The 11,305-nt window shown below is 47.0% G+C and overlaps 1 protein-coding gene across 1 annotated transcript; it reads left to right on the top strand.

Annotated features, from left to right (window-relative positions):
* Positions 1-3,532: 3,532 nt before the first annotated feature.
* Positions 3,533-10,077, top strand: RPL22 (ribosomal protein L22). Its single transcript, XM_033115100.1, has 4 exons — positions 3,533-3,661; positions 5,669-5,773; positions 7,698-7,822; positions 9,877-10,077. The coding sequence occupies exons 1-4, from the start codon at positions 3,650-3,652 to the stop codon at positions 10,019-10,021; spliced, it is 387 nt and encodes a 128-aa protein (XP_032970991.1). The 5' UTR covers positions 3,533-3,649; the 3' UTR covers positions 10,022-10,077.
* Positions 10,078-11,305: the final 1,228 nt, after the last annotated feature.

Raw genomic sequence — 11,305 nt, 5'->3', positions numbered from 1 at the left:
CTGCTAGGGGCCATACACGTAGAAGGAACACACCAGCCAAGATTAACCAAGTACACACATACACAAGTACAGTAATGGCAGACTGTGTCAAATGCTCCCAAAGAAAACAATCAGGGTGATGTGATAAAGAGCAGCTAGGAAGGCGTGGAGCAGAAGGCACCCCAAATAAGCCTGAGACCCTGGAGGATGAGAAGAAATCAGACACAAGAAAATCCAGGAAGAGTTCAAAGCAGAGGGAAAGCAAATACGAGGTCCCAGAAGCTGGAAGAAATTTAGAGGAAAGAAAGGAAGACCAATGTGGGTGGAGATGAAGGAACTCAGGTTGGGGGTGGGGCGGGTGAGAGTGGGGTCGTGGGTGTGAGGGGAGATGTCAGGAGGCCACTGGCTGTATGAGTCAGGAGCCCAGGGAGGGGTTGAGGCCGCACACACAGACTTGGGGAGTCATAAAGGCACGAGCCTGAGTCATGCCAAAGGGCAGGTGTAGAAAGATAGGAGAGGAGCTCTGTGTTCTGCGGCCCTTCAGGTCCAGGAAGGAGGAGGGAGCAGCAAGGAGGAGGGAGCGACCTCCAGGGTCAGATGCTGCTAAGACAAGCAGGAAGAGGCCCAAGACCTGGTTCTGATGGGAGGAACCGTGCTCAGCATGGGGACATCAACAGTGACCTTGACTCTGTGGGGAGCTGTCCAGGTGGCAGTTAGGCAAACGCCTGACCAGAGTGGGTTCCACAGAAAATGGAAGGAGAGAAATTGCAGACAGCCCACAGAGCCACCTCTTCTAAGAAAATGGGTATAAAGAGATTGTCCTTCTTCAGGCCTCTATAACAAACTGGGTGACTTAAACACCAGAAACTTATTTCTCACTGTTCTGGAGTCTGGGCAGTCCAAGATCAAGGTGCCGCAGGTTTGGTGGCTGGTGAGGACCTTCTTCCTGGCTTGTACATGGCCGCCTTCCAGCTGTGTCCTCACGTGGTAGAGATCTTGTCTCCTCATTTACAAGGGCACCAATCCCATCACGGGCCCCACCCTCATGACCTCATCCAACTCTAATCAACTCCCAAAGGCCCCACCTCCTAACACCATCCCATGAGGATGGGTTAGGGCTTCCACATAAGAATTATGGGGTTGGGGGGAGGGGCACAAAAACATGCAGTCCTAAGGGATTGCTTTTTCTTTTTAAGATGGGAGATGTTAAAGAATGGTTCAGACGAAAGGATCCGTTGATGATTTCATGGGAGCGGCGAGGGCTGTTGGAGTGACGGTCTCCAGCAGGACAAGTGTATGAGATTTATGCCTAAGTGTGGGCCTTGGCCTCCGTGGGGGCAAGGACTCTTCTTCCATAGTAACAGGAGGGAAGGCACAATCAGGGGTATAGATGTTTCTGGAAGGTTAGACGTGCAGGTAGACATGTTTGTAAATTCTCTTTGGATTGCTTCCGTGTTTTCAAAGAAAGAGCAACAGAAGTCATCAGCTGAGAGGAAGGTTTGGGGAGAAGGGCCTGGCATTCTGCCCGCAGGTGTAAAATAGTCACTTAGGAGGGGATTTTAGGGTTAGCAGGTACCCCAAGGGCTTGCTCAGGGTTAGGAGTGGTATCAGGAGAAAGCACACCAGTTTTTGAATAGACTTTAATGTAAAGGATTGTTAATTAGGAATAAAGACTTGTAAACTAGCTCACTGAAGGGGTGAAATCAAAACAGTAGCAACTTCAGGAAGCAGCTACCACTTCTAGAATAGCATTATTACAATGTAGAAGCTTGCAGGGGGTGCCTCAAGAGGGATTGCTCTGTTGGAGTCTCTGGGGAAAAGAAAATGAGGCTGGTTCTTCAAGTGTTGGCATAATTACAAACTGGATTCAAATGCTGCTTCTGGAATGTTCCAACTGCCACTACCCAGATGAAGAAGCAAGAGTGGGTGACACCTGACAGAACAGAAACAAGCAGGAAGCAAACAGGAAAAAGTCCCTTCTTTCTCTTCCAGCCTGCCGTCTCCCCTCTAGGACCCTATTGAAAGAACGTAACCCGTAACCTGGAGCAGCTGGCAAAGCAGAGACGCGGTTTACAGTCTGGAATAGCAGGGTGGGCGTGGAGATTGGTCAACTGGTACAGTAGGCCTGACTTTAAACCTAGACCAGTCAGCATGGTGTGTTTGCCCCAACCATCGTAAGCCAGGATTGGGCTTTGGCTGGGTGAGTACATTACAACCAGGTAAAGGGAATGGAGGGTGGCTGAGTGATTACAGTGGGGCCCGGGAATGTAATTGGTAAGGGTAGGACGGTGATGGTGGATGAAAAGTATTCCAGTTGTTAAACAAAAACTTGAGCTTGCATGGCTGAATTTCTCTTTCAAAGAAAGGCTACTGCTAGGAAAAAAACACCCCCCCCCCAAACAAACAAACAAAAAACCGCTCATGGGGCATGGAGTCTAAACCACCAGCAGCAGGAGTTTTGCAAGCACTTTTTATACATCAGGTAGAGGGGGAGGAAAATGTAAGCCACTCTGAAAGGATTTACATTAGCCACAGACGAAGGGGACAGGAGAAACTGAAAAGGGCCTGTTCTGTAGGGTTGAAAGAAAGAAGTGTCACTCCTGTGGATTAGCTGTGAGCAGCAGATGGGAAAGTTCATGTGGAAATAAGAAGCGGAGGCTCCTGGGGTTCGATAGTCAGAGAAATAGCTACATGGAAATAAATCCTAAATTCCAACAGACACAGGGGACTGTGAGCAGTCTTTTGTCAGAACTGGTCCACAGCTATTGACAGGGTAACTGTTCTGTCTCACACTCTCCAGCCGCTGTGGTTTTAATTTGGAACATCTCTGAATTTTTTTCTGGTCACAAGTCAGTGATTGTAGGTCTGGGGAAGAAGACCCTTCCTACTCAGCTTATGTTATGGTACATGGACCAGCAGCAGCATCTTTTGGGAGCTTGAAAGAAATGCAGAATATCACGCCACGGAGACCCACTGATTAGGCCCTGCATTTTAACCGGATCCCCAGGCGATTCCCGTCTATATGCCAGTTTGAGACGCACCGGCATAAGAGACAAACTAGAAGGCGTGAGCCCGAAAGCCAGGGAGGTGGTGGTCAGTGGGTGGGCAGCGTGGCTTTGAGACCGTGAAGAGTCAAACTGGAGTCTCTAACGACTGCGGCAAGAAGGGCTAGCGCTGGGAGACACGGCCTCTGGATACCACCTTGCAGAGAATTAGGCAGTAAGAAGCCAAAGTGCTCTCGGGCATTAGGACCCCAGGGCCAGAAGGGCCTCACCGCCCCAAGTTAGAGCGTTTGACTCCAGCTTATTAGCTGGTACCTTATGGTTTAATGCATTTCTTTCTTTTTCTTTACATGCCTTTCGAAAGTAGAGCGAACGCCTTTATTTTTCTCTGGGCACGTCCGCTCAGGCTCCCTCACTCCGATCCTGCGAAGTGACTCAGGCCACCCGGCGTCTTTCCTCTCTCTGTGACCCTCCCAGCCTGAGAGAGGATGTGATTTGCAAGCAGGGAAAACCAATCGCCCCCCGATCGTACAGCACAGGGCGAAACGGTTGCGACGGAGGGGCGTGGCAGAGCGATTGTACGGCCTGAGGCCCTACGTGCTCTGCGCGCTGGGGACTCTTTGCGTCTGCGCAGTGCGCGCACCTCCTTTTCTGTCTCGGCTGCCGCCATGGCTCCCGTGGTTAGTATGGCTCCGCGTGAGGCCTCGGCTCCCGGACGTGCACGTGGTCCTCGCCCGCCTGGCTCCTGCCCGGCTCGCGCGGGACGGCACTCTGCAGCGTCCGCCCGGGGCTGGGCTGGCAAGCCGGCCGGATCGGGCCCGGGCCGCCGCTGGGCTCAGCACGTTGTGGGCGGAGGAGGCCGCGGCCTGGGGCCGGAGTGGGAGGGAGATCCGCGGTTTTGAGAGGCCGGGGCTCAGGCTGGGGCCCCAGCCTGTGGCCAGCAGGGAGCTGAAATGTCGAGGCTCCGGCCTGGGCGGGTCAACGGCCCGTGGAGCCCGGCCGGCGTGAGGCAGCCAGGGTCTCGGCCTGGTTACCTGGGCGGAGAGCGGGGAAGGAGAAGGGGACCTGCCACCCTTGGGACTCGCGCATCCGGGAAGCCTATGGCCAGGACTCGGGGACCAGTGCAAATGTCCGTGGAGTGGACGGTCTGATTTCAGAGAGAGGCTCGAGTTTGAGGACTCCTGTAGTGTTCCCAGAGGAAGTTGGTTCCTCAGGGAGCAGACGTACAGACCCTTTTTGGTGCAGGGCTCCATTCTCTTATCCAGGCTGGGACTGGCCGGTGCGGCGTCCTCGTGTCACTCTGCCAGCCGATCGCTTGCCTTCCAGGTTACTTGGAAAAAGTTGGTTTCCTACCCTCCCCTTTTGCTGGGACACCCTGTTAACATTTTTGGTTCACCTACTCTTGCTTCTTGGATGGGCTTTTAATGTATCTATACTTTTACATACTTGGTTTAAAACCATGATGGGAGGTAACGAACGCATTGGGAGCAGGTCTTTTACTTGCTTATTGTATGTTTTCGGGGCTAGATGTTAAAAGCAGCCCTTTTGATTGTAACTAGGAAGGGATGTCTTAAAAAGAAAAACATAGGTGATTTTTGCAGTAGCTAGATGTTTGAAAAGTTGACCCAATTAATACAAGTTTTAGGTGAAGTTCTTTTAAACATACAGGAGGGGAGTTAAGATGTGTTTTTGGAAAGGTCTTCGATTTTGCAAAAGTTTTTTAGGGTGGAGGTACAGGTAAGTAGGTTGTACTCGTACAAATGGTTTTTTTTGTGTTTTTTTTTGATGGTGTTTGAGTTTGTAAAGGGAGAAGAGTAAGCTTTGTGAGAGTAAAGGAACCTTGTAGGCTATACGCCAACTGATGGTTTGAAAGTTCTAATTCATAGATTAAATTTAGTCAAAAGGCCAGAAATTGTTGACAGTAGTTTTGTAATTAAAATCGAAGTTTCAGCTTTACCCTTGTTCCGGCTGGGAAGATGTGCTGGTCTGAGAAAAGTAGGTGAGACGGATTGAGGGAGAAGAGCTAAACTGGATCAAGGACCCAAGTCCGGAGAGTTAGGACAAGTATTGATTTCAGATAAATTTAAAATTGTTTTAGGTATGCCAGGCACGTGTATGCCTGGAATAAAATGAGCATTCCTTGAAACTTTAGTTTTGGGAATTTTGTGGCAAATAAATAGAAAAGTTCATGTTATTGTGGTTCATAAGCTAACAGACCTTCATGCCCATAGAGATGGAGGAGACAGCAAAGTGTAAATGGTTCCAGAGTGCTAGAATGATTTGATGACTTCCGGTTTCCAGCCACGATGGTGGAGTAGCAAAATGAAACAATGCAAAAGGTTTTCATTTTAAAGTTGAATGCTATGTCCAAAATTCAGTTTTTCTACTCAAGACATATTAACCGTGTATTTTCACTGCTTGAATGATAAAGTTTTAGACGCATTAAAAAAAAAGTGCTGGAATGATTTCCCTTTCTGAAGGTCATGAACCCAGGTTCCTAAGCTCGGGTATTTTCCCATCTCCATTCTTGGGCAGAGCAGGGCTCTTGGAGCCCTTGCAGGGGAACACAACACCATGGATTTTGTATTTGTATGGACTTTTACATCTCAGTTTTGGTGCTTTTAATTTTTTGGGGGGGTGTAGGGGAGACTGGTTATGCCTTCATCTCTGTTTGTATACTCTCTTAGAAAAAGCTTGTGGCTAAGGGAGGCAAAAAAAAGAAGCAGGTTCTGAAGTTTACCCTTGACTGCACCCATCCAGTAGAAGATGGAATCATGGATGCTGCCAATTTTGTAAGTTACACCCTTGATGCCACTTAGGACAGTAATGAACCTTTTGAGATGTTGCTGAGAAAACACTGGAACACGTTTCTACTTTGGGCTCATAGGCAACGCGGCAGTTCTGGCTCTGTGTCGGACTCTGTCTGGACTGTGGTCTACTTACTTGTTTCTCAGTCTTGAGTTCTCTCGTGTGTAACAGGTGTGAGGGAAACACGTGTGGGGCTTTAGCACATTGGTGCTAGAGAACTACCTTCTTTTCCTCCTTTAAGTGTCCAAAAATGACTTAGAAGTTACCAGAAAACAGGCAAACATGCTGAGCTCCAGCATCCCGTTTGCACTTTGGTGTGTTTACACATCAGCGATGGGTCCTGGTGCCCGTGGACAAGGGGCTGCCTCCGGCCTGGGCCTGACTGCTGGGCTGTAGAGCCCTGGGCAGATGGCAGCACCTCCTCGAGCTTTCCACGTTCCTAAGCGTCAGAGCTGCAGTGTTTGTGTTCAAGTGTCCTGCATGCTGACTTGTAATTGGAGCTTGGTTTTTTCAGACCTTGCACTGTACTGACTTTTTTTGCCCTTATGTCTGCCCTTATGTCTGCCTATTCCTCTGTTTCACTTAAATTTAGAAAAATCAGCCTCATTGCCACATTTTGACTCTGCAACTTGGTTTTGGCATTTCACTCTTTTCCTCTCTGATAACCACGCTTGGGGAATTCAGGCTTCTCATTGTGCAGAAGCCTTCTAAATTTACATTTGTTCTTCAGTCTTCAGAGGTCAACTGTGGGCAAGATAATATCACTACAACAAGAATAATTTTCAAATAAAAAAAGCTCGGCTTATGGCCACTGATTATTACACAGAATGCAATTCGGGTAACCTCTTGTGTGTAGTTTACTGCTCTTGTGGAGGTGCCGTTTGTGTCCCTGTCCTGTACGAGGTCCCTCATTTGGCTCCTTAATTCCTTTTCTATGCAGTGATTTCTTGCTTTTCTCTGTGGCTTCTTTCCACTCCTCAACTCTGTGACTCCTTCCGTTTGTGTTTTGTGGCGCTGTCCATTGTTCCCTCTTCCTTTCCTCTACACTCATCTATACATGTGATTGTCTTTCCTTCTAGAAATCTTTTTAGGATAGAAAACTTGAGTCATTTATGAGTCTTAAGGTGCAAAAGTCAAGATTTCTTTTAAATAGTCATAATCCCACAGATGGTAGAAAAGTCAAGATTTCTGACCAAATCCTCGGCATATTGTTGTGTTGGAGGTTTTAAATAGAGGGTTCTAGGAGTGTGGAGCTGAAAGGGAGGGACTTCAAATCATTGCAATAGAAAGAAAACTGAGAAGTGTCCTCCTTTTTGGACAGAGACCCCTGAAGCCCACAGAGGTGAATGAGCAGCCCAGGCGGCCACAGGGCTTTGCCAGGTGTCCGCCTCTGGGCTCCTGGGCTGCTGCCCCTGCACCATGCACAGGGACCCTGAGTGGACGATAATTGTTTTAGTCACTGTATTTGCTTCTTGACTAGGTTGAAGGCTTTATTTTTTCTGGTTGTACTGAGGACAGTGCTTTATACCCCTTAGGTTCAGAAGTTGCTTGCAACCTTGGTTGCCTGTACCAAGCTTCTAGCTGTTTGGCCCTGGGTTTCCTGTCTTCTCTTTACCTTTGACCCACGAGTCAGAGCCTTCATGTAGAGGCGCATTTGACCTCGTGTGGAGCAGTCAAGTATGTTCCTGCTAGGATTTTGTTTTCATAAAGCCGAATCGTGCCATTTTCCAATTGCTATTCCTAGTTTTTAGACCTATAATCATAGCTAAAGATTTGCTGTCATTTTTTTTTTTTAAAGATTGAACATTTGAACTACATTTGTTCGGTGTAAGGAGTATGGAAATGTTCTGTTGGTGAGACAGGTGAACTTGTCACTTCACTAATTGGTCCCTTTGACGATTTTTACAGGAGCAGTTTCTTCAGGAACGAATCAAAGTGAATGGAAAAGCTGGGAATCTCGGTGGAGGGGTTGTAACCATTGAAAGGAGCAAGAGCAAGATCACGGTCACTTCTGAGGTGCCTTTTTCCAAAAGGTACGGGGAGGGATGAGTATCACCTGCCCGCATCCCAGTGCTGATATGCCCACCCTCACCGAGGACAGCCAGGATTTTGCTGCCTGTGCTTTGCTTTGTGGTTGCATCTGTTAATTTCTGAAACGGTGCCCAGTGCGAGAGGGCAGTGAGGGAATGAATGAGTGTTATTACCGTAGTTAAAAGGATTCAACTTTGGATAGTTTTAGGAAATTTCTTTTTCACAGGCAAAAGTATTTCAAGCAGTAAAGACTTGCTTAGATTGCATTCTTAAAAATGAAGCTATTGCTTCTACTGTCTCTAGATCACAGCGAAGCCTTTCCATTTTAATTCTATTACTTGTTTTCCCTGTGTTACTAGAATCATGAGGAATCTGAAATTTCCGTTGAGACCAAAGCCGTTCCATTGTATTTCTGTGGGTCGTTTTTCTGTTCTGAGGCACATTAATTCACTTGCCCTGCTGTGTTACACACTTTTGGTTGTGAGGATGAGGTTAAAACATTTTACAAGTCACTAAAGAATTGGGCATATTTATACCTAGCTTCTAGCCCAGAGCCTGGAATCTTTGGCACTTTTAATCAAACTGAATGAAATAGTGGGAAATCTGCAGGTGTGTTAGGACAGACTGGTTATAGTTCAGCTTTGCTTTTACTTTTCATGAGATCAGTCCGGAGATGACTTGAAGCCTTGAGTGAAGGACTCCTGCTGCCTGCCTGGCTGTTATTTTATGTGTGCAGGAGGCAATTAGATAGGTCAGTGCACCTGTAGGGAGGGACTCCAGGGAGGACAAAATGTCCAACTCACTGGGCTTTCGCAAGCCCTTGGGGAAGGTTCTGGAATCTTCCTGTGACCCGTTTCCATGTTTTCCAGCCTAGTGTGAGACTCTCCTGACACAGCCCACTTCCGTTTTCACAAATTTTCTGTTCTTTACCCAGTAGAGAAAGAAAGGAGTCTTAATCTTCTATTACAATTTTCTTATCTTGATGATAAGTTTTATTTTTTTGAAACATTTAAGATGTTCCTAATCTAGAACTTTTTCTTGCTGGTCTCTGAACTTCTGCACCTGTTCACCTAGCTTTCCTTCAACATTCTATTATGAAAATTGTCAACCCACCTCATCTGAATACAATATGATAGAAATAATAAATGAAAAAAACGTTTTAGATGGAACGACTGAATTGATTTATTTTTATGTAGGGAAAGGTGGGTAGAATTGAACTGAGATCTTCACATTCTTTGGGAAGGTTGCTTGGTTGGCATAAGTAACACTGTTGCACAGTGTTCACTTCTTGGAGGTGTGACTTGGTTGGTCCGCTGACATGTGGGTCCTGGCTGATAAGCCAGTTTGCCTGTGCGTCTCATGCAGTCCTAACGGTCTGAAGAGATGGTAAAGTGTCATGAGGCCGGTTGTTAGAGGGAGAACCTGAGGTTTGGAAAGGTTACCTGCCCAGCACTGGGTTTGCTTGGCACTCTATTCCCTCGTCTTCTCTTTATGGCTTTGGGAAGATGCTGGAGTAGCCAGGCCAGAGGAGAAATGTGCCCTCTGTGCAGAGCTGGAGCCAGGGGGCGGGGAGGCACCTGTCCCACCGCAGAATGAGAGTGTGTTAATAAGAGCCCCGAGGAGCAATCCCCATAAGCTGAACAACCTGGAAAGCAGGTAGAAGGTCTGAGGCAGTGAGTGACATGGGGGAGGGAGTGCCGGGAGCCCAGTGTTTTCTCAATGAAAGGGATCATGGTCGTGTGCTTAATTGTCAAACAACCACCGGGCTCTTTCTCTAGTGGTGACTGACAACCGTTTTCTAGGTGTTTGCTATTGTTTCATGGACAACTCTTAACAGCTTAACCTGTTCTCATTTTTATTGCCAGTTTAGATGAACTGTGGCTATGTTTTCTTGTTAGACCATTGGCCGGGTGTATTTGCCCTATCTTTGCCAATTTTGAAAGGTGGGAAACACCTTGATTTTGAATGCAAGGGTTTCATAAAAGTTACAGCGTTTCCAAATGCTTCTAAGAAGGCCGTGTGTCTAGTGGAGTTCTCAAGTGTTCTTTCTCTGCAGGTATTTGAAATATCTCACCAAAAAGTATTTGAAGAAGAACAATCTACGTGATTGGTTGCGCGTAGTTGCTAACAGCAAAGAAAGTTACGAATTGCGTTACTTCCAGATTAACCAGGACGAAGAAGAGGAGGAAGATGAGGATTAAAACTCCTTACTCTGGAATCTTTTGTATGAGTTCTTGAATAAAACTTAGGAACCAAATTGGTGGTTTTCCTTGTATCTCTGCAGAAAATTGGAAATCGTAGTAAACGGGCTTCATTTGGGCTGCCACTCACTTCTTTGTAATTAGACTTTTTCTCTGCTTGAAAATTTCAGTTCTCATGATAGTAATACCAAACTAGAAGAGTAAGTCTCCTGTGAGGGAACTGACGACGATGTGACATCGAGCAGGTGGATTAAGGGTGTGGAGATGTGAGCTTCAGTTAGTCACTGTTTTACTTTAAAAAGTGACAGTTCTATCTGGTGCTTTTCTCAGATTCAGGAGTGCGAGTGTGGAGACGCCTGATTCAGAGAAAGCAAAACCAGAGGTTCTGAGGTTTCTGAGGTTCTCTTGTGGGGAAATGGCAGCCTCGATAAAAATGCAGGGTCCTGGGGCATTTGTCTTTTCGTTGTTTGATTACAAATTACTCTGGATGCCCGTAATTATCATGTATGTTAATCTGTTTTCTTTCTCTAGAAATAAGGTGTGGTCCTTTGGCGTTGCTGCATATTCTACTGCCCCCCGCCCCTGGGAAAGGGTTTGGAGAGCGACTGTAAAAGTCCCAGGTTTTAAATTTCAAGTGCACAAAAATGAATTTGTCAGTGCTCGTTTCTCCAAGACTTGCCAACACACTGTCACCTTGGTCTCCAGCAGGGGGAGCTGGAGATGAGGATTGTAGAGCGTCCAGATGTCAGCATCTGTGTGTGTCCTGGGTGGGAATTCTTTGCTCCCCAGAGCTGAGTCTCTTCACAGGGGCCAGGCATGAAGGACGTGATTCGGGGACAGTTCAGGCTGAAAGGAATATTAAGATGCCCAGGGAATAGTCGCTTCCAGGCCATTTAGGCCGTGACTGGATTTAATGTCAAGTATTCTACAAACTGACATTAAGCAGGACCAAACCGCAAGTGTTCCGCATGATTTGGGGGCAGAAAATGAACATGACGTCTCGTCTTGGGATTTTGTTGCCGTGTGCGCAGAGGCTAGAGATCTGCGGAAGGTTATCTAAGAGGCTGTAAAGATGGAATTGTTGCTGACAGAACACAAAGAGTTTGCGAGTGGCTTTGGAAAGAGACCCTGATGCCTTAGGGTGTCCTTGTAAAATCTTTTAAACAATTCTGCGGAAATGTCTGCGTCGTCTTAAAATTACGGTGTAGAAAATTCATCTTTTAAGGAGCTTGTCTACAGCTAATTTTTTCCACACCTGAAATGTCGTGCGCTCTGCTCGATGCA

The sequence above is a fragment of the Rhinolophus ferrumequinum genome, chromosome 9 (genome assembly GCF_004115265.2).
Source record: "Rhinolophus ferrumequinum isolate MPI-CBG mRhiFer1 chromosome 9, mRhiFer1_v1.p, whole genome shotgun sequence".
In the NCBI taxonomy this organism is placed as follows: domain Eukaryota; kingdom Metazoa; phylum Chordata; class Mammalia; order Chiroptera; family Rhinolophidae; genus Rhinolophus; species Rhinolophus ferrumequinum.
This window is presented reverse-complemented; position numbering and strand designations above follow the sequence as displayed.

Bases quoted from the DNA above. Each gene is read 5' to 3' on its own strand.
- RPL22 (XM_033115100.1), top strand. The intron at 5,774-7,697 runs GTAAGTTACACC...CGATTTTTACAG, and splicing joins TCATGGATGCTGCCAATTTT to GAGCAGTTTCTTCAGGAACG. The intron at 7,823-9,876 runs GTACGGGGAGGG...CTTTCTCTGCAG, and splicing joins GAGGTGCCTTTTTCCAAAAG to GTATTTGAAATATCTCACCA.